Source organism: Tyto alba, unplaced genomic scaffold (genome assembly GCF_018691265.1).
Source record: "Tyto alba isolate M040663 unplaced genomic scaffold, T.alba_DEE_v4.0 Super-Scaffold_6, whole genome shotgun sequence".
Classification (NCBI taxonomy): Eukaryota; Metazoa; Chordata; class Aves; order Strigiformes; family Tytonidae; genus Tyto; species Tyto alba.
The window spans coordinates 4,805,207-4,831,201 of NW_024881327.1; the positions used below are offsets into that span (position 1 = coordinate 4,805,207).

Sequence of the window (25,995 nt, forward strand, 5' to 3'; positions counted from 1 at the left end):
CGCAACTAACCCATCCCAATAGGTCCCCAGCAAGAGTAGCAATGACCTCTAGCTTTGTCTTTCCGGCAAGCCCCACAAAAGCAAAGCTTCAGTCTTCGATGTAACCATAAAACGCACTTGGCATTAAGACTGAAGTGAGCAACACTTCAAAATTTATGACAAAACTCTTCACTGTTACCGACCACCAGTTTTCAGCACGCCGGCTTTATTTTAACAAAGGGCCCGGACCAATCAAACTTTAAACAGGCGACGGCGACGGCCGCCCCCGCCCTGCCTCCCGCCCTCAGGCGCGCGCCGGCGGCCGTTACCTCGCCCCGCCCCGCTCGGGGCGGCCGGAAGTGGCGTGCGGCCGGGGGCGGGGCGGCGGGGGCCGCGTGCCGCTGTGAGCCGCCATGGCGGCGCCGCTGGAGGTGGCGGCGCAGCTGGAGAACCTGGCGGTTGGGCCCAGCGCCGCTGGCCCGCCGCCGGGCTCCACGGAGGGGCCGCCGGGCTCCACGGAGGGGCCGCCGGGCTCCACGGAGGGGCCGCCGGGCTCCACGGAGGGGCCGCCGGGCTCCACGGAGGGGCCGCCGGGCGCCACGGAGGGGCCGCCGGGAGCGCCGAGCCCCTCCCGGGAGGGCGGCGGGGAAGGCCAGGCCGGGCCGCCCCCCGCCGAGGGAGCGCGCTGCTCGCCGCCGCCGCCGCCGGCGAGTCCCAGCCGGCCTCCTGCCGCCGGCTCCTCGTCGGACTCGGAGAGGTGGGTTCAGCGCCGGGGTCGGGGCGCGTCGCTGCCCGCGGGTCGCTTTCCCCTCTCCCGCCTTTCCGGCGGCGGCCCGTGTGGCCCCGCGGCTCCGCGCCCTGCCAGCGAGGTGTCCGAGTCCGCCCGCTCCCCCCCTCTCCGGCGTTGCAGCCGCTGTAGCTTTCTCATGAAAGATGACGTTTTTAGTCGTGTTTCACAGGGAGTCTTCTCGTTGTATTAATAACCCTCCGAAACAACGAATGTAAGGGTAGAGAATGTAGTGAAAGCGTGACTGGGGTGGTGGTGGTGGCGCTCTGTGGAGCGTCGTGGTTGGCTGGGCCACCGCGGCTGTTTGGATGGCTTGTTTGCCGTCGTCCTCACAGAGTGCTCCTCTGTCACTTGTGACAAGGCGCCTGCAGTGTCATTGCTGAAAAAACCTGCACGTAGGAGTCAACGTAGACTCTGCGGGTCTTAACTGGTGCTCTAATGTTGCCTCGGTGGAAAAGCTCATTCTCAACCTGAATGTTTTTTGTAAAAGGTTCCACCTTCTACTTGCATTGGTGCTTTGGTGTTCAGTTTAGTTGTTGAAAGGTAACTTTGGCTAGATGTGGTGGGCTCTGTTTCAGTCTTACAAGTCAGTTATAGTGAGGTGTTTGTTTTCTTTTTGGGCCTTTTCAGCAAGATGGGTTCCTCTAACTAGTGGAGGCTGAAATTAAGTTTAAGGATCTCCTTTTTAAAAGGCGATACAGAGCTTTACTATCAGTTAATGGGTTAAAGCTTGACTTTGGAAATACTTTCTTTGCTCAGTTCAAAGTTTTTGTAGAATATCGTGAAGCGATGGAGAGCAAAATTCCTGACCCATAGCAGGGACTTCACCTGTAGTCTTTTTTTGCTTCCAAAATCTTGAGCTGATGTCCAGATGAATATCAAAGATGAAATTTTGATAGCTTTACTTAACTGTCTATGTGTGTCTCAGACTTTTCTCTTCTTCAACTGAAGGTAGTCTGACTGATTTTTGTCTTTCTGCTATGTTGATTTTGTTTCATTCAGCAGTGAAACAGTGGGAACCCAAGTGAGCTGTTGTAGTTGTCAGCATTTGATCTGAATTGCCAAAGCTACCACTCTTCTGAGATTTTCTTTTTTTGATCTTGTCCAATGACTTGTAGGTTCAGGAAAGATTGCTGCTCTTCTGTATACAAATGTATACATTTAAGAAAAACCTATCTGGTAACCAAAGGTATTTAAGTAATACATAATATAGCCACTCTTTTCATCAGTAATGTAGAAGTCTGTGTTCTAACTCCCATGTTTGTTTTATTCAGTGATACAGATTCAGATAGTTCATCAACTACATCTTCCTCTTCATGTTCTCCTTCAACAGTATCTGATGAAGATGATCATCCAAATGAGAAGGATAACAGATCTTACTGTGTTAAAACAAAAGATGAGTTGCCTGTTGATGTAAGTACAATGTGTTACCTTTTAAAACTTTTTTCTAGTAAACCAACTTAAAATATTTTAACTTAATGTACTTTTAAGTCATTGCAATACCTACTGATTGAATATATGTTTTTATACTAGTTCAGGTATAGCACAGTTTGTAATTTCAGATGTCTTATTTTTCAGTATAATAAGGCCACTTTGAAACAGGGTTCATATCTCATTTTAGGTTCATATTTGTGTAAAATCACAGTTGTGATTAATGAAAACAAATTTCTGGATAAAATTCTGGGTATTTTAGTACGTTTTTAGTGGTTTGTATATTGCAGGCTTTCATCATCCTTTCTCTGATATGTATTACAGGCATATTTCAAGTATGTTTAACTTTGAGGTAAAAATTTCCGATGTTTGATTAAGCCTTCTAGAGGTTCATATTGCATTGCCTCTACTCACTTAAGCAAAATTATTAGAGTGGTCATAGAAATGGTTTGTATTTGTTTTATTCTGCAATTTTTGTTATAGCACTGTTTTATGTATTGCAGATGAGAACCTTAATTTGCATCAAGATACTGTCATTTGGATTTGGTTCTCATAAATAACATACTCATTCAGTATTGCTGCCATTATTCCTCATTATTTCAAAATTAAGTTTAAAGGAATGACTTTAAGTAATAATCTACTAATGGATGAGTAGCTATGCATCATTTGTAATATAACAATGTAATGTCAATTTGCCTTAACAGTATATCAAATCATAGAGTGGTTTGGGTTGGAAGGGACCTTAAAGACCATCCAGTTCCAGCCCCCCTGCCCCGGGCAGGGCCCCCTTCCCCCAGCCCAGGGGGCTCCCAGCCCCGTCCAACCTGGCCTTGAACCCTTCCAGGGAGGGGGCAGCCACAGCTGCTCTGGGCACCCTGGGCCAGTGTCTCACCACCTGCACAGGGAAGAATTTTTTCCTTTCACCTAGTCTAAATCTACACTCCTTCAGTTTAAAATTTCTACCCCTTGTCCTATCCCTCCACTCCTGGATAAGAATCCCTCCCCACCTTTCCTGTAGGCCCTGTTTAAGCACTGGAAGGCCGCTATAACGTTTCCCTGGAGCCTTCTCCAGGCTGAACCAACCCAACTCTCTCAGCCTGTCCTCATAGGGGAGGTACTTCAGTCCCTTGATCATCTTTGTGGCCTCTGAACCTACTTGAGCAGGTCCACATCCTTCCTATGTTGGAGGCCCCAGAGCTGGACCCAGCACTGCAGGGGGGTCTCCCAAGAGCAGAGCAGAGGGGGAGAATCCCCTCCCTGGCCCTGCTGCCCACGCTGCTCTTGATGCAGCCCAGGACACGGTCGGATTTCTGGGCTGTGAGCGCACATTGCTGGCTCACAGTCAGTTTTCCACCCACCAGTACCCCCCAAGTCCTTCTCCTCAGGGCTGCTCTCCATCCACTCCTCACCCAGCCTGTATTTGTGCTTGGGATTGCCCTGACCCATGGGCAGGACCTTTCACTTGGCCTTGTTGAACTTCATGAGGGTTGCTTGGGCCCACCTCTCCAGCCTGTCCAGACACCTCTGGGTGGCATCCCTTCCCTCCAGCCTGTCTACAGCACCACACAGCTTGGTGTCATTGGTAAACTTGCTGAGGGTGTGCTCAGTCCCACTGTCCACATCACCAACAAAGATGTTAAACAGCACTGGTCCCAACACTGACCCTTGAAGAACGCCACTTGTCGCTGTCTGCCCTTGAACACTGAGCTGTTGACCGCAACTCTTTGAGTGTGACCATCCATCCACTTCCTTATCCACCAAGTGGTCCATCCATCAGATCCATGTCTCTCCAATTTAGAGACAAGGATGTCATGCAGGACAGTGTCAAATGCTTTGCACAGGTCCAGGTGGATGATGTCACTTGCTCTTCCCTTATCCACCAGTGCCGTAGGCCTGTTGTAGAAAGCCACAAAATTTCAGGCGCGATTTGCCCCTAGTGAAGCCATGTTGGCTGTCACCAGTCTCCTCCATGTTTCCAGGAGGATGTGCTGCATGATCTTGCTGGGCACAGAGGTGAGGCTGACAGGTTTGTGGCTCCCTGGGTCCTCTTTATTTCCCTTTTTAAAAATGGGTGTTATGTTTCCCCTTTTCCAGTCAGTGCGAACTTCACTGGACTGCCCCAACTTCTCAAATAGTATGGATAGTGGCTTAGCCACTTCATCTTCCAGTTTCCTCAGGATCTGCAGATTTACCTCATCAGGTCCCATGGACTTGTACACCCTTCAGGTTCCTTAGCTGCTCTTGAACCTGCTCTGGTCCTTCAGTGAGCAGTTCTTCATTCTCCCAGTCCTTGCCTTTGCCTTATGCAACTGGTGCGGTGTGACTGAAGCACTTGCTAGTGAAGACTGAGACAAAAATGTTGTTGAGTACCTGAGGCTTCTCCATATCCCAGGTAACCAGGTGTCCCATTTCCTTCCAGAGAGGGCCCACATTTTTTCATAGTCTTCCTTTTATCACCAGCATACTTATAGCAGCTTTTCTTGTTGCCCTTGACATCCTTGGCCAGATTTAATTCAATTAAGGCTTTGTCCTTCCTAACCTGATCCCTGGCTGCTTGGACAATTTCTCTGTATTCCTCCCAGGTTACCTGTCCTTGCTTCCACCCTCTGTAGGCTTCCTTTTTGTGTTTGAGCTTGTCTAGGACCTCCTTGTTCATCCATATGTTTATTACTGTGTAGATCTCTACTCTTCATAAAAAAGGCTTTTTGGAATGGGAAACAGGTCAGGTGAAGGGTTCAGAAGGTTGTTAGATAGGCAGAGAAAAAAAATCCCTGAAGAGCAGATACATTTGGATACATTTAGCTTTGCTTCAGTGCTTTGTAAGAGTTTGTAATAAAGTGCTCTGTCTGGAAAGGCTGAGGAATTGACATGCATTAGTGGTAGCAACAACAGGAGATGGAAGCTTGTTAATTCTTAAACTGTTGCTCTGGAGACACTGGAGTAAAGAAAAGCTCTTAGGATATTCTTTTATCTCTGAAATTAATCAAATGTTGAGAAATACACATAACATTGTGTTTTGAAGGAGTAAGACATCAGAGCAATTCGTGCTTATGTGCACTCGTTTTGAAGTATGATTAATAGTAGAAGCATTGTAAGTGCTTCTATGACAACACTTTTTTTTTTATAACACGGGACTTCTGAACAAAAATCCATGCTCAAATACATGTTCTTATCAAGTTTTGTTTACCTTTTATCTTAATTTTTTAAATAATATTAATGTTAATCTGAAAATGCTTTGTTCTGCTGTTTTTGTCTCAGATTACTAGCTTCAAGTCCCAGGAAACATTGACTTCCTTTTAATTACTGGTCTGATTAATTTAATTGGTTCAGCAAAGATAGAGCTTTTTTGACAATGATAGTTAATAACTGAAGTCCTAGCAGCTACATTATCTACTGTATTTTGTACTAAGCCATTCTACAGTAATAGAATTAGTCTATGTAAAAATGTTGTAGATTGTATTACATAAATTTGAGGCAATACAGTTTGAAAATCAGAATCTGTCTGTTGAAAAGGAAACATGATTAGTCTTTTACCCAGAAGTCCCCAATAATATCTAACTTGCTAAAGCATGGGTCAAAGATAATGATAAGATTAAAGGAAGTATTTAACTGGAATATGTGCTTAGGGGAAAAAACCTGCACGTATTAAGGAGTGTTAGTGTAACTATTTTAGAAACCCCCTGCTTTGAAGTGTAGGATTGGCAAATACTGTACATAATATGACAGATGGTACAGTTTACCAATTTGAAATCTATGATCAAAATTTTAGCTTTCTTCCTTCGGGTCTTTGTCCTTTGCATAACTCTGGTATCCGTGCTCAGTTAACTCTTAGCGATTAAGTTGGTTTAATATTGGAAAACTTACTGTCCTGTGGAAAGGTGTGGTGTTACTGTCTGAATTTGCATCTTGACTTTAATACGCTATTATATGAACTGGGAAAGCCCTGGCCTCTGTTTGGTCTTTGAGTTGCTCTATAAGCCTTTGCCAAGCACTTTTGTTAAGAGTGAAGATTGATTATCAGATGATGTTTTGATAAGACAGGATAAGATTCTTCTACTGGAGAGGGATTTTATTTCTGGTGATGGCCTTTAAAAGCGCAGTTCAGTGTTAAGGTTTGGACTCTACTTCCAAATTCAGAAGATGTTGAATTTTAAGATAATTCTCACTCTAGTTGCCCTTACCTTGTATTCCACACAATTCATATGGAATTCACTGCAGTATAGTATATACACAGAAATCTTAGTATATGAGTAAATTGGAGGTAGATGAGGAGTTCAGTGTTAATCAGCCTTTGGCAAATTTTGATGCTTACATTTGAGGAAAAAGTTTAATTTGACTATTTTTTTGTGCAGTACTCACTTGTGTATCTGAGGTTTGGCCTTTTTCTCGAAAGTGTTTTCTATGATTATCCTCTTGTACCAAATACAAATTCTAGCTAAAAATTATTTTCTGTGTTTAGACTGTTGTGATCTTTACATCTTCTATAATCATCTGAGTCATGGCATAAATGGACAGACACCATTTTGTTGAATCAGGTGATACGTCTGGTGTATTTCACACTGTTTTATCTCTTACTGGGTACATTTTTCTTCTGTCATGCATTGAATGTGGTTACAAGCTGTCTGAATTTTTGATTACTGATTATCTAATTATTGTGTTGTATATTGAACTTAATTTATCTAACTTGAAAGTTTTTTTAAAAAATGAACAAAATATCTATCAGTTGTTTTTCTCCAGTTGAATAAAATCGACTTCTATTTTAGTTGCAATGGGAATACATAGAGCAGCATCTCAATAGAAGAAGTGTTTTAAAAAGTGACATTCCCCTGGGATGAGGTAATTTAGAATTATTGTGAAAGAGAAAAATCAAGCTAGATTATTTTTATTAAATCTTCAAAATGCTAAGAGGTTTTCCTGATTTTCAAATTTATGCAGCGACAGAGTGATGAATGTCTTGGTGTGATGAGATTATATTCTGAACATTGACTTGATATTTTCAGGAACTGCCTCCTGTTGAAGATTTATCAATAATTCTGCCTGATGATGTTGAACTGAAGCTCTTTGGAACAGTTTCCAGCATCATTGAGCAGCTAGGTAGGCAAGATATGTTTGCTTTGTTTTTAATTAAAATTTCTGTATATCCCTGCAAAATTGTGTACTTAACTGTTCCTTCAAAATGTCAGTACTGTATCATTCTATTTCAGGGGGTGGTGGGTTGCTGAATGAGAACTAGGACTACTAAATGACTGTTGTTGAATTCCCTTTTAGTTGGCTTACATCTTCTAAAGATTAAGATACTGTAACTGTTCTGCATGTGTTTCTGTGCAACTTTCATGTTCTAATTTTTTCATAAAAAAAGCCTTTCTTCACCATGTGTTTTGATTTTTATATTAATTCTGGCAACAATAAGATTGAACATTTGCAGTATTTAAAGAAAACCCTGCAGTTGTACATGCTATATTTTAATTATTTCTGAAGATACAGGAGGTGTGTAAGTGAAAGCACAGATGCAGTACAGTGCAGTCCCAAGTGCTTGCTTGTTAATATATAAAGACAGGAAAACCACTTGTTTCTTTAGCAGTGCAGGTTCTTCTTTCTTTTTTTTTTGTTTGGTTGGTTGTTTTTTTTTTTTTATTCATCCTGCTTCTGGTACCTTGACCAAATGCAAGCTGCCAGTGTCAGCAGTCATAGAACAACATGACTAACGTGATTTACAGGTGCTGGAGGGTAAGCTTAGTGGGATTGAGACATACAGTGGATGTAAGTTTAACTGCAAGCTATATGCATTTAGGGATGTTTTCAGATCTACCTGGGACCTCAGGGTTTGGTATATGAAATCAGGGTCTTGGTGAAGCTGATACTAATAAAAGATCCATAGTATGTTTGAATTTAAGCTTATTCAAGTTTTCCATTCTGCTTGAACTGCCTTTGAAGCAATTTGCTTATGAAAATTAGAAAGTAAGTTCAATTTTGAAGTTAAAATATTTATGTTGAGTGGGATACAAAATAATGAATGCAAATAGCCTTTGCTATTAAATTTTCTTTTATTGTAAAAGACAATAATTGTAATACAGGTGATTCCTTTACAGTATTTTTGTTGGTGGTGTTGGTTTGGAGTTAGAATTAATTTCATTCATGTGTAGGAAGCTGGCTTAAAAGTGTGGAAGGTAATAATCTGGTCACTGTTCTTTTGTTTTACTTTGTTCTTTCTTGCTTATTGATAATAATTGGGACTTCAAGAAGGCTATATTCAGCTGAAATGATAGCTTGAAAATAAGAGAGACAGTTGAGTCGTGGTTTGCTATTATTTTTGATCTAATATGTGTATGTTTAAACAAAGCTGTTTTTAAAGACTTTAGTTTTTTTTAAAATTATCCTTAATTTCTAACCGTTCTTGGTAAGCATGACCCATGACCTTTCCAGATCTTGTCAGTACATGGATAAGTGAATTCTTCAGTCTGCATCCTACTTTATGTAACTGAAATATATGAAATGTTGAATTTAGTTGGTGAAAGTTAGAAAATAGGTTAATAATCATATGTGAAAGAAAGCTGTAAAAATGGAATAACCCCGCAAGATATCAGTGTTAATTTTCTGCTTTTACTACCTTGTTATCAGAACTGAAAAGAAAACAGGTAGAAAGAGGAAGTCATAAAACAAGTGCCTGACCTCAATTACAGTTGATTTGTGGCCATATTAGAGATTCTACCAGCTAATTGTGTGTTGGCTTTTGATTTTTGAACTAAGTTCATACCTGCGTATACTGGGCTTGTGTCTAGTATGAGGGCAGTTGAGGTCTCATTTGGAAACCACAAATATTATTTTGGGCTGCCAGTCAGTATTCCGAACACTGTGTCCTTCTGATGTATCAGAAAGCTCTGCTGTTCTCTGTAGCAAGCTTCCAGATTCATCATCTGCAGTGTGTGATGCCTGTGTTATGTTGGCTATTTCATACTGTGAGGTGAATTTAAGGCTAGAAGTATAGGTTCATGCTTGCTTCACTCTATCTAAAAGCAAGATGACCAGTCTTTCTGTGAACTTCTGCTCACTCTATCAGAATTGAACAGAACTTTTGCTATGCCTTGCTTCAAGGTATGTAGAGAAGAGGAAAATTCACTGCGTGGGTTGTAGCCTGAAAAGTGTCGTGGTTGAGCCTGGTCGGCAGCCAACCACCACACAGCTACTCTCTCTCCCTTCTCTTCTGGCAATAAGAAGGGACAGAGAGCCAGGCTTGGGGTTTGAGAAAGGGCTGGGATGGGGAAAAAAATCCCCCTTTATGGTCACGAGCAAAAGGCAGACTCGTTAGGGGAAGAGAAAAAAGAACGTACGTTTATTACAGACACTACCAACACGTAACAGAGTAGGACAGTGAGAAGCATTGCCACATCTTGAGAACACCTTCCCCCCACCCCTCCCTTCTTCCCGGGCTCAGCTCTGCTCCCGATATCTCTACCTCCTCCCCCAGTGGCGCAGGGGCAGGGAATGGGGGGTGCAGTCAGTGCTGTCGCTGCTTCCATCTTTGGTGGGGGGAGCTTCTGGAACTTCTTCCCCCTGCTCCCTCGTGGTCCCCCTCTCACAGGAGACAGTCCTCCACAAACTTTCTCCGACATGAGTCCCTCCCACAGCTGCAGCCCTTCCCGAGCTGCTCTGGCGTGGGACACCCCCACATGCTGCAATCCTCCCAGCGCTGAATTACAGCAGCGGGGCTGCCTTTTCACACAAGACCCCGGCCTTCTTCGGGCACAGAACCTTGATCATCCAGGTGAAATGAAACACAGGCCATAAATCAATGTCTGCTCCACCGTAGCTCTCCATGGGTGGTAGGGGGGGCCGCCCTGCCGTCTCACCACAGGATACAGGGGGGTCTCTGCTCCGGCACACCTCCCCCCTCCTTTCTTCCTCCGTTCCTCCACTGACCTTGGTGTTCACGCAGCTGCCGCAACTCCTCCTCACCAGTCCCACTGCTCCTCACCACGTCCCTTCTTAAATACGTTATCGCAGAGGCGCAGCCGATTAGCTCAGTTTCCCAAACAGAAGTGGAGCTGACTTGGAGCTGGGGGAGCTTCGAGAAGGTTGCCACCCTGATAGCCCCCTCCCCTGCCACCAAAAAAACTCCATCACTCACTCAACCCAGGACAAAAGTAAAGTGCTTTGGCCTATCTGAGAAATCTGCCCTGGGACTGCACTTTGGGGTCTGGAAGAGTAGAAGCTGAGGATTTGGAGTGGGTTGGGGTAGGAGAATCTGTAAGTCAAATAGGCTGTAGGTGACAGTGTTTCTCCTGGGTTTCATGGGACTGGCATGACTTACATTTTCAGAATATTTTCCTTAGTCTACTGGAAGACCAGGGGCTGTGCATAATCAATCAAGTTGAAAGCATTCTGTGAGAATTTTTGGTGTGTTTTCTTTTTTTTTGTGTGTGTGTGTTTTGGTTTTTTTTTTTTTGTTTGTTTTGTTTGTTTGTTTGTTTTTTGGGGGTTTTGTTGTTTTATTTTTTTGGTTGGTTGATTGGTTGGTTTGGGGCTAAGGTATGTTTCTCATGAGGGTTAAGCAACACACTGGGTTTTTTTATTTTTATTGTATATTTTATTTTATAGGTAGACACAAAATAAACTGATTTCCCTAACTATTGAAATTCAGTGAACTATTAAGCCTATAGTATTGTCACAGGCTTGCTTGGCATGTCACAAAATGTTTACAGACTGAAATAGTAGCAAAGGTTGAGTTTTATCTTGATGAGATGTTTATTGCTTTAAGTCCTGTTATGCAAGTTTAGCGGTGATAACCTTAGTTTTGTTGAAGTCTGAGTGACACTAAGTGCTTGAGCGACTTTATTTGCTGATGGAGGGACCTTGAGAATGCTTAATTGAGCATTGTGTTGTTTTCGAGGTGAAAAAGATTTACAGTCAGAATTTTTGAGTGTAAAGCTGCTAGACCTCTCTATTGACACATTTAAGCAGGATTCCTGATGACTGTAAAGGAATACATGGTATTTCTGTAGGGTAAAGTGACAAATGTGAACTACTAACAAAGAAGAGAGTGAACTACTCTGAAGATTTCAGTAAAGAGTAAGCTGTTTGTGTCTGAATCTGGAAAACCTAAAAGTGAAGTAGCCTGTATATCAAATTATGTATTTAATGGAGGAAGGACATGCTTCTATGTCCATTTATAAGAGAGTTTAAGTCTACTAAGTGTTAAGATTTTATATTTTGAGTTACTAGAATGATTTACTCACTCTGACCTCTCATGCCATCATTAATCATGGATTAGGCCCAAATGTGGTATAAGATTTACATGACATTAAATTGCAGAAATGTATTTCAAATAAATGACAACACTGGTTGCTACTGTGACTGGGCTGCCAGACATCTCTTGTGTTCTGGTCTTAATCTTACCATTTACTAGGGGAAGCCATCTCCATTCTTTTTTCCGAGGAGCATTTAATTTGGCATACTAAGAAGATGGAATATACACGTGCATCTGCACTCAAAAAACCCAGGTTATTGCTGCTATGCACTTAACTAAGTACAGGTATCTTGCCCATACATATCTGAGACTTCTCTTTTGTACTTACCATCTGGTCCCTTTCTTCACTGCAGAGAACAGTAATTCTGTAAACAAATGTAAATCTTAAACCACTCATGTATCCCTGGAGAAGGGGTGTATGATTGTAAATAGTTCTGTGAGTATACAAGAATTTCTGGGTGAAGGTCTGTGAATGTTAGTAGACAAATAATGGTGTGCTTTGTTAAGTTTCTTTGCAATTAACTAAATCCTGCTGTTGAAACATGAAGTTCTAATTGATTTTTTTTCCCCCCATTTTAGTAATAATTGAATCACTGAGAGGTCTGCCTCCAGTAAATGAGGAAAGCATAATTTTTAAAGAAAATCGGCAAGCAGCAGGAAAGGTGTGTGTGAAGTATAAAAACCTGTTATTCTAATATAAAGTTCAAAGTATTTTTTTATGTTCCAACAAGTAGCAATGAAGTTGACTAAAAGAAGGTAACGTTTTCTTGATATGTAGTTTTCCTTTGTGCTTTTGACTCTTGCTATAGTCATCTATTTTTTATTCTCAAGAATTCCTAACCTGGAATTCATTGCATCCTTACAGAGTTACAATGTGTGATAAATCTCTGCTATTTTATGAGAGTGCTTGTGGAGAGGGAGAGGTTGCTCTCAGATGTATGATGTATTGAATAACAGGCTGTGCTCTTTTGTTGTCAGGAGTTGGGAGCAAAGATTGGAGAAATTAGAGTAAAATTTCAGGAAAAATAGGGAATGTTTATATATCTGTACTCTGCTGTTTCAGTTTAAGGCCAGTGTGTGCTTTATGCAAGTATAATGAAGAATGTTTGCTGAGAGGGGTGCTGCATTGAATTTTGTATGTATTCTAGGGAAAGAAAGACATCATGTAGAATGGTTACTACTATAATATGTCTTTGCATGCCAGATGTGATTGAAACAAAAAAAAAACCTCAGCCTGAAATAACTGCATGTTTTCCACATGTCAGAATTCTCTGCTCTACATGGAATTGGGGAACAGAGAGGGGAATTAATGTAGAGGCATCTTGTAAAGATGAACTTTGAGGAATAAATGATCAGGAGATTGTTCCAGGTGAAAAAGATTTGAAAACATAATGGAGAATGAATAGAGATTTGACAGAGGGAGAGATTACTGCTGTAGGGGAAGCAGACAGTGAAAGCAGTGCTGCTGAGTGGCAGAAGGCAATGTCAACATGTGAGAACTTTTCCACATTATAACTTAAATTGTAGCTGGGGATATATACTGTCAAATCAAATGTAACAATGAAAATAAAGCATGAAAGTACCTTTATCTAATGCTGCATTTTGAAAATATGTCAAAATTCTTAAATACAAAGCATCTTAAAGGTTCATGGTTGTCTACAATTAAATTAGCTATCTACTCTTGGTGGTTTATTTAAACATTTTAATTTTGTTTGTGTTTCAGATATTTGAGATATTTGGTCCTGTTTTACATCCCTTTTATGTGTTAAGGTTTAACAGCTCTGAGCATATCAAAGCAAAAGGTATTAACGTGCAAGATAGCATGTATTTTGCTCCATCGGTGGAGGACTTCACCCAGTATATATTTGCAGAGAAACTAAAACAGTGAGTCTGATTTTACTTTTTTTTTTTTTTTTTGTTCCTAATCTGGTTATAATGTCTTTTTAAATACAGTTAAAATTCTGGATGAAAGTTTACCCTTGAGTGAGAAACTGTAGGACTAAGCTTGACACTAAAACTTTTATTTTTTCAGATATTCTCAACTGTGTTGTAGTAATAAGGTACTGTTTTGCCTTTTGGAACGGTACAGAGTTGCTGTAAACTACAAGCTTCTAAAGTCTTATAATTACTAAAGTTTAGTAGCTTCTTATTCAGTTTAATATGTTAAGCTTTGTTTCTTTTCATTTTTCTCTGTTACCTAAAATACCAGAACACGAAAGAAATTCATTGATAGACTTCCTTCCCCCACGCAGTCTCACACATACATATGCAATGGTTTTGCAAGCTGAACTTTCCAGATTTTGTTGTTCTTCACTTTCTTGTTTAGTTTCAGAACTTACAATAAACTTGTTTGAATCCTGAACAAGTTTGTATTTATTTACTATTTTTATTTCATGTTACAAGGCTAGAACTGAAATTTAATTATCAATAAATCTGTTGTTGGAGAATAACAATTCTGTATGAAAATCACCTGCTGTAAATTTGCAAGAGGGGGAGGGATTTGAGTGGCAATGTGGTATGATGTTCAGAAACTTCTAGTGTTTGTGTGTTCTACGTGGTCTGCCTGAGAAAAGTAGCATTTATGAATAGGACTTATTTCCATTTAAAGGTAGTGTACTCAAAGATACAGCATAAGAAATAAAGCATAATAAATGACTGCTAGACATTAGTGTTCCAATTACTGATGAATAATAATCTGAGGTAACTATAGGTTAAAAATCCTTTGTCATACAAGCAATTTAGTCTATGTTTATTAGGAGTAGTTCTCATCTGACTTGCAGATTTTTTCTGACAATAGTATTGGTGTCTGCATTAATTGCAACTCTGCCAGTATTAGTACTGAATAATTCTTTTTTTTTAGTCATGCATGTGTGGTCAGGCCTGCAGGAGTCGTTTTGTTTGTTTTGGTGTGTTTTTCTTTTTCTTTCCCATTTCTGTGGAAGCAGCAAGCATTGTTTTTTCCTTTCAGTGAAGACCAAAATAGATCACTTTCTCACTCTGCCGCTTGTTTGTTTTTCTGCAGCATTTTGATGCCAGCTGGTCTTTGATTTGTTCCATTAAACTTTGTTGCTTAGCACAATAACTGCAGAGACTTTAATCATCTGCTTGCTACATCAATAACAGTGTGCCATACTCAGCATCTGAGACCTGAGACTTGTGTTTCAGTTTGTTACATGCTTTGCAGGTAGCTTTGGGAACTATTTGTCTTTTGGTAGTACTTTACTATCAGATATGGTACAAAATTGAACACAAGATGTTTCATGCTTTTCATGGTTTATCAGTGCAGCTGAACAGTGCATCAGACATTGTTTCTTGCCCTGCATTAAAATGAGCAGTGTGAATACCTGTGGAATTTGGTGTAAACCGTAATTTTTGAATAATGTGACATAAATTACATTTCACTGAAACAGTATTTTATTTCTGAGTTTTGTCAGTAAAGTTTCTTAAGCTTTTATGAGGCAATTGGTACTATTTGTTGAAGCTACTGTTTCACAAAGTAAGTATCACTGAAAAAGGATAAGGAATTTTGACTTCTACCTGTGCTGTAATGTCTATATAAAGAAGCCAAGATGGCATGGATAGTAGAAAAGTCGAGCTCTGGTCAGTGCTTCACAAGAAAGCTTTTGGACTTTAGCAGATTGCAAATTTGATGACCAATGATTTTTATTTTCTGCTTTTTGTTAGTTTGACTGTGTGCAGACCGGCTTGTGTAGTAGTACAGTCTTAAAGTTTTAGAACTGCTACTCAAAAATGTGATGGTACTTTGAATAGGAAAGGAATCAGGATTAAGATCTGAAAGAAGCCTTAAATTTGAAGGTGGTTTTCTGAAATCTGGAGTGCAATCTGCTTGCATTGTACAAAGATGCAGTGCTATGAGTAGGCCTTACACTCTGTAGCAAAAATAAATGAAAATGTAGTGTAAAACTTCTTGAACGTGAAGTAATATGTTGCTAAAAATACATTAATGTTGTACTGCCTGAAACACAAAGTAATTCTAAAAAAGCTTATGTGTTTTCATGGTTCCTCTGAGTCACCTTTTGTTAGACTTCCAGATTTTACAGTATTTGAGTTCAGAAATCAAAGAATTCCTATCTTGTTCTTTGCAGAAGATTATTTAATATCTCAGAGCATGAAAAGTGTTTTGTGTTTTGCTGAAATGGGGAAGGCTGCCTTGGGAGAGGGAGATAAGCTGCCTGAAGAATTTACAAGGTTTACATTTTGCAGTCAGTAGTACTACATATGGCCTAATGATCACAGGTCTTGGAGTTTCTGGCATGCTCTGGTAATTCTGGCAGGCATGTATTACCCCAAAATAACAAGATGAGAGGGAGAAACAAGTTGGTTCATAATAAAAAAAAATGAAGTGCTATGTTTCATCTTTGCATAGGTAGAGTTTTCTGCAACTGAGAAATTACTCCTATAGAGCCCTTACCTTCCTTTCCTCCCTATAATGTTTTCTCCTAATTGATCTTTAAAATGGCTTGCTTGCTAATATGATTTGCTCATAATCTCAGAGGTGGTGTGTCTTTGGTTTTCTAGTGGTATGTAGAGATTGAGCTTCAGTTTTATGGTTAGGGGTTGGGGCACAAAGTACCTCCAGGTGACTTCCAGTGATCTAATGGGCAGCCTTTGACTAAGGGCCTCTTAAGTCCAGGCTACCTAGAGCTGATGGTTATGTACTTTGATGCAGCTATTGCTGCCTGATTGCTGCTGACTTGATGGATATATAAAAAACAGCTTGGTTTTTAGAGCACTGATTGAAGGCATTTGTCACTGAACACACTGATGTTTTTTGAATGACTATGCGGTTCCATTTTGCAAGTAAGAATTTTCAGCACTGCATTATTTTATATGGTTTGTCTGCATAGATAAGGATTGCATCTTGACGTTTCAGACCAAAATGTATTAAATTTGCAAGCAGTATGGAAAGACCTTCTACAGACTTTTAAGAGCATAATTTTAAATTTGTTCAACAAATGTGTTGCTAACCAATGAAATGACTTGATTTTTAGTGAAGTTCTTAGTGGGGGATAAAATAAATGATACCGCTTCAAATTTATTTTGGTGCTTGTTGGGCAAGACAATTGAGTTTTTGCTTCTTTTAAATGTCTTTTATCTTGCTTTTAGATTTTATGCTTACAATAAAATAGAAGATGAAACCTAATTATATAGCTAACACTGTCTTAATAAAATCGTAAGCTGAACTTGAAAGGTTCCAAATTCACTTCACTGTAGTTATACTTAAAGCCTGTGTCTTACTGGACTTGTTCATTGTCCTTTTTATCTGTCAATGTGTGTTCTGAAACCAGAAGAAAGCTTATGACTGTAGCCAGCAGTTAGCATAAGAAAGTTGTAGTGAACTCCCTCAATTCAGGTTCAAAGCAGTTTAGGTTCAAAAGGATGTGTTGAGAGAATATTGATCAAAGGTTAATATTAGCTGTGTGAAATGTTCAGTCTTCACTCAAAGTAGGAAGATTTTTCAAGTGGCGTATGTAGTAGAGTCCTAAGTTGACACATACATTACTATTAACTTAGAAACAACATTAAAAAACAAATGCCTCTTTTAAGACAGGAGCTCCCTGGTGTAGAAGATCTGATACCTTGAAGAAATACCGGATATCCTATTTGCTCTGTACAGTTCTTGCAAACTATTTCTAACCTGGAATATGTTGCTACTACATGATTCAAACAAGAGATGTTTCATAACCTCCATTACACCAACTTCCTTCATCTTGATTTTCTAATTTGTGGTTTGTTTGTTCTTTTCTTTTAGGGAAAAAGGTTCAGATGCATCTTGGAAGAATGACCAAGAACCACCACCTGAAGTAACTATAGCTTTTTTGTTTGTTTGTTTATTGGTTTTGATTACAAAAGATATAGGTAGATAAATTTCTGTGCAGAGTAACTAATTACTAAGAATATTTTTTTACACAGACAGGAGTTGGTCATGCTTTTCTTGGAGGGGTGTCTCAGTCAGTGTAGAGAGTGCTAGCTGTCTTTCTGCTTGCTTTCTGCAGTTGGAAGAACATGTATCTTCAGTTCCTCTAGTCCTTCAAGAACATGTGTGGCAACCTGAATATTCAACTTTAAGTAGCAGTGCTTTAGTTTTGCTTCTGCTAGGGAATTTTTGTCCTTGCTGTTCTTTGACTGCAGCTTCGTCTTTTACCTTGACACTATGAAGGCCTGCTAGTACTCTGCAAACTGTAGTACTTTAGTGTTTAAGCTGTCTGCTGTGTTAGATTAACTTGACACCTCCTCTGTTGCATTCTTTGAATGGTTTCTTAGTAAGGCTTCCCTACTGTTTCCTATTTTAAAACACTAATTTCATGAGAGGAGACGAGCCTCTTTCATACAAAGGCAGTCATACAGGATCATGTAGAAGTGAGAGCTGCTCACAGCCATTGACATCATTTACTGTAGGATCTGTAAAGATTTTTCCAGTGATATCCAGGCTTCCTGACCAGTGCTCCTTAACTCCTCTCTAACTCTACTTTTCATGACTGTTCTCTTCTTCGGTAAGAATCACAGTGCTGGTAATTTTATTGAGGTGTTCTAATGAGATTTGTTTTCTAGCTCAACACTTGAGTCACTTTGCCTTTCAATTTCTGCTTTAATCATATCTTCTCCAAGATAGCTGAAATTCCTAAAATTGTTGTGTCTACCCTAGGATCCTGAAGAGATCTCTCTATCTGCTTGTTTTGAATCTTCCGAAAACTTGCATGCTTAGCCCCGAACTGTGTTACGTAATATGTGCTTCTTACTGTATAATTAAGTAGGAAGGGTGTTTTTTGTGGGTTGATTTGTTTTGTTTTGTGGTTTGGGTTTTGTTGTTGTTTTGGGGTTGGTTTGTTTTTGTTGTTTTGTTTTTTTGTTTTTTTCTTTTGTGTTCAAACCAATTTTTAGAATAGAATAGACTATGTCAGTTGAAAATGACCTACAGCGATCATCTAGTCCAACTGCCTGACCAATTCAGGGCTGACCAAAAGTTAAAGCATGTAATTAAGCACATTGTCCAAACTCCTCTTAAACACTGACCGGCTTGAGGCATCGACCACCTCTCTAGGTGGCCTGTGTTCCAGTGTTCTGCCACCCTCTCGGTAAAGAAAGGCTTCCTAAAGCCCGGCCTAACCCTCCCCTGGTGCAGCCTTGAACCACTCCCCAGCGTCCCGTCCCCGGATCCCCGGGGGAAGAGCTCAGCACCTCCCTCTCCACGGCCCCCCCCCGGGAGGTCGCCCCTCGGCCTCCTCTGCTCCAGGCCCAAAGCCCCCAGCCGCCCCTCACAGCCCGTGCCCCCCAGCCCCCCCCCAGCTCTGTTGCCTCCTCTGGACGCACCCCAGGACCTGGACGTCCCTCCTGGAGCCGCGGGGCCCGGCCCGGCCCTCGAGGTGAGGCCGCCCCGAGGCCGAGCACAGCGGGGGGGGGGGGGGGGATAATCCCCTCTCCTGCCCGGCCGGCCGGGCTGTGTTTGACGCCCTCGGGGCTGCCGGGGCCCAGCGCTGGCTGGTGCTGAGCCTGCTGGCGCCCAGCACCCCCACACCCCTTCCTGCAGGGAGGCTCTCCAGCCGCTCCTCTCCCCCCTTGTACCCGTGCCCAGCATTACTCCACCCTAGGTGCAGAATTCAGTATTTCAACTTGTTAAGTTTCATTCCATTCATCACTGCCCAATGCTCCAATCTATCTGTATCCCTCTGCAAGGCCCCTTGTCCCTCGAGAGAGTCAACAGCACCTCCCATTTTGGTATCATCAGCAAACTTGCTAACGGAGCATTCAACTCCTGCATCCAGATTGTTGATAAATACATCGGGCAGGACTGGCCCTAGAATTGAACCCTGAGGAGCACCGCTGGTAACTGGTTGCCAGCCAGGTGTAGCCCCATTCACTACAACCCTGTGAGCCATCCAGCCAGTTCTTCACCCAGTGTACCACAAACCCACTCATCCCACAGTTGAACAACTTGTCTAGAAGGATGCTGTGAGGGACAGGATCATGCTGTGAGGGTCTGTCAGTTTTTGCATTCACGGTCCTTATCCCAAGCTTTTTGTTCTGATTTGAAGGAGAGATGTTGTGATAGGCTTTTCCATGCTTGAAGATAGGTCCTGTAATGATGTATCAGTTTGTTAATCCAGAATGTTGGATTTTCTGTTTTAATTCCCACAAATGAAACTGAGCTGAGCAGTGTTAACTTTCCTCAGAGAATGCTTGACTGTCAGTTCTGACTGTAAATTGTCTTCCTTTCTCAAGGAGGCATAATCACACAGAGGGTCATCATTTGAGAATCAAAAGTGTTGCATAGAATTGAACTGTAGGTACAATTGATCAGTAGAGCTTTGAAACACTGTGTATACTTAGAAACTTTTGGCTAGTCTTAGCTTGCTTTTGTTGAACAATTTTCTAGTGATGGTGATACAAAAATGTGCTTATTGGATAATGGTGAGCTCTCTTTTTGTTTTAGTCATATTTTTAAAGCTGTTCAGGAGACAAGCTTGTAAATATGTAATTTGAATTTGGAGGAAACTAAGTAACTTCAAAATTTGGCTAAATACATTCAAGCAGTCAAATCTTCTGCAGATACAGATTCATTGCTTTTTCCAAAGTTGTTTGTGTTTTTTTTTTTTTTTTTTAAGTTTTTTTTTAATTGTGATACTATTACCTTCAGGTTAGAATCTGAAAGTACAGGGAGAACTTTACGTTTACTGTACTTCACTATAGGAAGGAAGGAAGCTTGAATGAAATTGGTGATGCAAGGATGGGCAAACTTAATTTCTTTTTATGACAACTTTCTTTCTGTGACTGTTCTAGCTTTGCCATATGTCTCTGTGCTCTGTTTTGGAGGAAAAGCCACATGTAACATTTTGTAATCCTTAACTGGAATAATCTGTGGATAGTTCTAGCAGTTAGAGTTTACACTAAGATATCCAGACTGAGACAGCTGATGAGCTGATAGAAGGTAGCTTTTGCTGTGAAGGTAATAGCTGTTGACAAGGGTGCAGATTAAATTTTATGCTATTGATGCTTGAAATTGTCTCTTACAGCCAGACACTTTTAGAGCCCTCAGCTGGCAGCTGCTTCTCTAACTTTTCTGGCCGGCTCCCATAGAAAACTGCATGCAATTGCTGAAGTCGGTTCCTTTTGTGATACTGTGAAGCTTTATTTTTATGTGAATGTTAAATTAATCCATGTTGGGCTCTTTTATGCTTGCTACTTCAAGGTATATGGTAAGTGTTAATTTTCTGACAGGCTGGTAATTAGCCCATCTTAATTGTTGACTCAGTAATACAATCTCTCTTGGCCTTGCCTTTGGGGTCATAGGATGGCAAGGTATGATCTGTATGCAACAAGGCTAATGGGAGCAGATAACTGATTTCTCTGTGAGCGGGCTTTCATGGAATGTTATATGGCAATTAGCAAGCATCAGAAGGTACTTGTTATTTCTGCTCTACTGGAGGATAGTGTATAAAAATCCTTAGAAAAAGCAGGAGTTGGCGAAAGATTTTCTTTCATGGTATATATTATCTCGTATTCCTTGTGGCTTTTTTGGAGTGAGAATGTAATCCAGTTATGTAGATGCAGAAATAGTTGTATTCAGAATTAACTTTTACGTGGCTTTTTTAGCACTGTTCTAGTGCAGTGTTTTTGAGATCCAGGCTCTGTATATACTGTAGAGATACATCACTAATCAGCAAAGCCTTTCCTTTCAGAATTGAGAAGGAGAGGATGAGAACAAACCCTACCCCTTTAAGTCATATGAGCGAGCTGTTTTTCAGGGCACCAATTACGCTGACAGATTTCTTACCTGCACTAGTAACTTTTCTTCATCGTAAATGTAAACTAGGATTTTAAAAGTAGCAAGACTTTGTGTAAAAGGAACGGAATGTTGCAGTGACATTGAATCTATTGTAAATATCAACCTTTTCCAAAGCTGAAAATTTCTTTGGAATAACATTGCTATTGCAAGTTTAACAGGAATGGTGCTATTAAGTATACTACAGAAAATTCCAATTTAGTGGCAATTTTAGACTAGAGATATTTCTAATGTAGTTTAACTGTGCTAAGTCTTGGTTGCCAAATTAAAGTTAACTTGTTTTAAGAATCCGTATTTTAATTCACCAAGTCTGCAGTTTGCCTTTCTAAAGCTTTTTCTTAGCAATAACTAGCCATCTCCCTCAGAAATTAATAATTTTTTTCTTACTAACATCTAGGCAGTCAAAACTTTGTGTTCAGGAAAATTAGAAGAAATAACTGAGTATTGTATAATTGTCTCATGAGGAGTTTGTGGAGTGTTAAGTTCTTGATTGTGTTGAGAAGCCAGCTGTACTCACGGTGGCTCTTTGAATGCAAAGTAGGAAAGTGCAGCTTTAATATTCTTCTAAACTGACTGCAGGATGGATTGTTTTCTAAATAATGATTTATTGCTAGAACTGAAGTTCTCTGCAGTCTTTGTATGGCTTCATTCTCTTTTTTTTTTTTTTTTTTTTTTAATTAACCAGGCCTTGGATTTCAGTGATGATGAAAAAGAAAGAGAAGCAAAACATAAGAAAAAGAAGCCTCAAAGTCAAGGAAGGAAGAAAGTCAGATCAGAAACAAATGCATCAAGTGAGTGAATGCTATGGGAGAATGCTTTTAGCTGATAAGCTGAATTCGAAATACACAGTATTATCTGTCTTAATGATTGAGCTTTCATACAGTTAATCAGTATTTCTGTGCTTTTCAAAGTTACGTTAGTGAATTTATGGCTATGTTCCTTATTTTTTTAAAAAAGGAAAATGAACGTTTCTTCCATTGAACTGTAAAAGGGAAGTAATGTAGTAGGACGCTTGTCAGAGAAGATTCAAAGGCTCTTAAAACTGTCAGCTGACACACAGTGAGGATATAGAACAGATGCCACCTTTTGGAGTTTAGAGCTTGCTTACTGCAGGGGTTATTGGGGCCCAAGTTTAGCTTAAGCCTTTGAATGCAGGAAGAAGATAGACGAAGGCCTTGTAGCTTTTGGAAACCCGTTTTTTTGACAGAAGACACAAGTCTTAGAGAAGGAATTTATTCCTCTGAAAAGGAAGGCCTTCCTCACCCATGGCTTATAAATACTCCCTTAAAATAACTGCTACTTGTGTTAGCCCACTGCGAACCTCTCTGTTTACCTAACACAGTCATTAGGTAAACAAGCATAGAGAAATTTAATAAACTATGTAAAATTTTTCTTAGTATACATAGCCTTCTTCACCTTCCTTTCTCCTGCTGTTGACAGATTTGTTCCAGATGTGTGCTTGCAGCTGTGCTCTATCTGCAATAACTAAATTTTTCTATCTGTATTCTCTCGTGCCTCTCTATGGGCAAAACTTTTTTCTTTTTGGTTGCCTCTTTGGTTGAGTAATTTAAATCACATTGCTCTTTCTCTTCTAGTCTGCTTCTGTTGCATGTTTTTTGTACCACTCCACTTAAATACTGCTGATTCTCATCCCTTCCCTTCTTCTGCTTCTGCTCACATATCAGGTTGCTTCAGCTGTCTGCAGCACAGTGCTTCCCCCACTTGGACTGACTCCTTCCATGAATTTGCCGATCTTCCTTTGTAAAGCTGCCAGACATTGTGCACCACTGACCCCCTTTTGTCTTGATTTGGGAAGTCAGTAACTGTCCTATTAACCCTTTTATTCTGTGTAGACTACATCCCTCCCTTGTGCCCTTTAAATACAGCTGCAATCTTTCTTCAGTTGGCTTTTGCCCTATGGTTTTGACAGTTTTCCCTTAAGGGAAGGATCTGAAATTGTGCCATACTTTCCTTTCGTTGCTGATGGTTATCTCCTGATTTCTGCATATCTAGCATATGGCATGTTTTCCAACATGTCCTTATTCTGTCAGTTTATTGCAGACCTGCCACTGCCTAGGGCTTGCTGAGGCTGTTACTGACCTGTGTTTCATAACTGAGAACACAATGGGAGGAACTGTCTCAGTCTGTCAAGGGAGTATAGGTTATGATTTACTGTGTTTTTCTGTAAATAATCTGGTAGAAATTGACATTCCATGTGATTTAGTTTGGCTGTGGAATTCAGCAAGGATATCTGGGAAATTGAGGCACAAACTCAGTCTCAGCCAGCATTCTGCTTGGTTGCATCTTCATAAAACTCTGAGTATATTAAAATTGGCTCATTATTATAGTCTTTGATAGGAAAAGAAAGAACAAAAATATTCACTCAAGTACTTTCACTTCAGTGCTTCTGAGTGCCTTGCATGCACAAAAGGAGTCTGAAGTCATAATCCCCCATGAAAATGAGTAGGAATTTTGGTATTCAACTACCTTTCCAGACTTAGATTTTTCAAAGGTGAAAATGTTTTTATGTAGTCTATTGCCAAGGATTAGGTCTGCATAAGTTCTTAAAATTCAGTGATTTTTGTGCAGTGTTATGTCCCTAAATACCTTTTTGTTTCTAGCCCTAAAGTCCTGTGGAGATCATGGTTCAGTTTAAATTTTACAGCCTTTTGAATATCTTAGCAGCCCTTTGTAACATTTTTAATATTTCGGTGCTCTTAATTTTATAGCACTTATCCCATTAATACTCTTATGGTATTTATATAAAGTCACAGTACATTTGTTATGATCCTTAGATATAGGCTTACAGTGACCTGTACGGTAAAAAATTATCTTAGAAAGATGAATGCTGAAAGCTAATTGTCTAAAGGTACAGGCTGCCTATTTTTCTGGTAGAGAAGTTAATTTTATTAATTTGAGTTTGAATAATTTCTTATGTCCTGTGTTTGTGCCATAATACTAACTCAGGTCTGAAAGCTGTATACCACTTTAGTGTAATACAGTGTTGATTTATCTTCAGTTTTAAAATGTGTTGCTTTGAAATCTTGTTTCAAACCAAAGCTTCCAAAATACTCACAGTTTGAGTATTCCTGTGATTCATTAATACAAATGAAAATGCCTGGAGGGAAAGAATGTGACATTTCTTTCTTAATGACTGAATTTGCAACCCTCAGGATACTTCTTTCTATATTGATCTAATAAATCAAGATGAGTTACTAAACAGTAGACTTGTGAGTATTATTTTGTTGTTTATTATATGCAGTATTATTTGTTGATGGGATTACTTCTCAGATTTCTCTGACTTCAGCGTGAAAGATTTGAGAGGACTAAACTTAATCTTTCCACAATAATAAATATTAAAAATGTGTGTCTCTGTTTTGTTTTGTTTTAAGGTGAGAATAAAGGACTCCATCAGTCAATGCTGCAGCCTGCTTTAAGTTATTCAAGGGGATACCGTGGCAGAGGGTTCTCCAGGGATCCATTCCCTCCTCCATCAGGCCCTCCAGGTTTTTTGAGATCGCAAGCAAGACCACCACAGGTATACTCTTCAGAGAACAGAATACATCAGGAATCTCCAGTGTTTCCACAGCCTCATAGAAAAGAAAATCCAATGATGCAACAGTATCCCTTTCCTCCTCCAGTTTTTGGTTCTGTTAATGATGTGCATCAATTCCACCTTCCGCCTTCAAATCTGAATATGATTTGGACAGGCCCAAACATGTACAACTCATCATACCCATTTTTACCACCTCCACCACCGCCTCCTCCACCTCCTTCAGATAGCCAGCCTTCTCACTTCAGGCCTTACTAAGTTTCTGTAAACATGCAGACAGAGCATTGCCATTGAATGGGGGGAAGAGCAGGCTGTCAAGACTGTATTCCCTTATTTTGGAGATGCTTCATTTTTCTGCAACAGTAGAACAAATGCAGAGTTCGATGCTTTGTCAGATATCCATAGAAAACTATTTTTTTTTCTATATATGTTTTAGGTTTCAAAAAAGAAAACTGTATGACAAAAACAAGCGAATATTAAGCAATGGTTTATTTTTATAATATCTATTAGTTTGGGATGATAAATAAAAACTTTTTGGAAACTGGTATGTAGTGGTGGAAATCTATTTTGTAATAAATTTTAAGAGTTTGTGTAGCTACTGTCCGATAGTGATGAAGGTATGTCACGTAGATGGTATTTTAATATTTTTAGAGTGGTTGTATATTGCTATGGTAAACCATTTTTCTCAATTTCTGCAAATTTTGAAATCTACTTGCATGGAAACTTAAAAATATGACACCTAGATTTTAAACTAGATTTGCCACTGCTTATATAAGGTATAAACTCCTGTTACCTGACTTTTAATGTTTTGTTCATTTTATATTAACTAAAAGACTGGAGCTGGATAGTCTTTTTTTTTTTTTTTTAAATAACTGGAGTAGGTAGATCAGAATTTGGACCAGCAGTTGAATTACCCCCTTAGATTTAGTGTCCTACAATAGCTATAGAAGATCAATTTAGGATTAGATGTTTTGCAGTTAATTTAGGATATAAAACAGTATGGTATGGGGAAATTAAAAACCAGCATAACTTCTCCAGCTTGTCTCTGCTCCTAGTGCAGAAATGACCGTAGATACATCCAGTACTTAGCCTTTCTAGGAAAGAAGCCATCAGACCAGTCAGGGAGAGAAAGTATGCCATTTCAGTACTTCCTTGTTTAAATTTGTATCCAAAATGCAGATAGTACAAGATTGCTGTTT

At 40.0% G+C, this 25,995-nt stretch overlaps 1 protein-coding gene across 2 annotated transcripts; it reads left to right on the top strand.

Moving 5' to 3' along the window:
* The first annotated feature begins 370 nt into the window (after positions 1 to 370).
* On the top strand, positions 371 to 25,539 carry NAF1 (nuclear assembly factor 1 ribonucleoprotein). Of its 2 annotated transcripts, XM_042808374.1 has the most exons (9): positions 371 to 551; positions 714 to 736; positions 2,041 to 2,179; positions 7,198 to 7,291; positions 12,021 to 12,103; positions 13,165 to 13,325; positions 17,215 to 17,266; positions 21,929 to 22,034; positions 24,636 to 25,538. In XM_042808374.1, exons 1-9 carry the CDS (start codon positions 393 to 395, stop codon positions 25,052 to 25,054), a joined length of 1,236 nt encoding a protein of 411 aa, XP_042664308.1. In that variant the 5' UTR covers positions 371 to 392; the 3' UTR covers positions 25,055 to 25,538. The 2 variants fall into 2 exon arrangements, with proteins under 2 accessions (XP_042664308.1, XP_042664307.1); XM_042808373.1 differs by having other exon boundaries at positions 371 to 736; positions 24,636 to 25,539.
* Positions 25,540 to 25,995: the final 456 nt, after the last annotated feature.

Bases quoted from the DNA above. Each gene is read 5' to 3' on its own strand.
- NAF1 (XM_042808373.1), top strand. From the start codon at position 393: ATGGCGGCGCCGCTGGAGGTGGCGGCGCAGCTGGAGAACCTGGCGGTT. The intron at 737-2,040 runs GTGGGTTCAGCG...TGTTTTATTCAG, and splicing joins TCCTCGTCGGACTCGGAGAG to TGATACAGATTCAGATAGTT. The intron at 12,104-13,164 runs GTGTGTGTGAAG...TTTGTGTTTCAG, and splicing joins ATCGGCAAGCAGCAGGAAAG to ATATTTGAGATATTTGGTCC.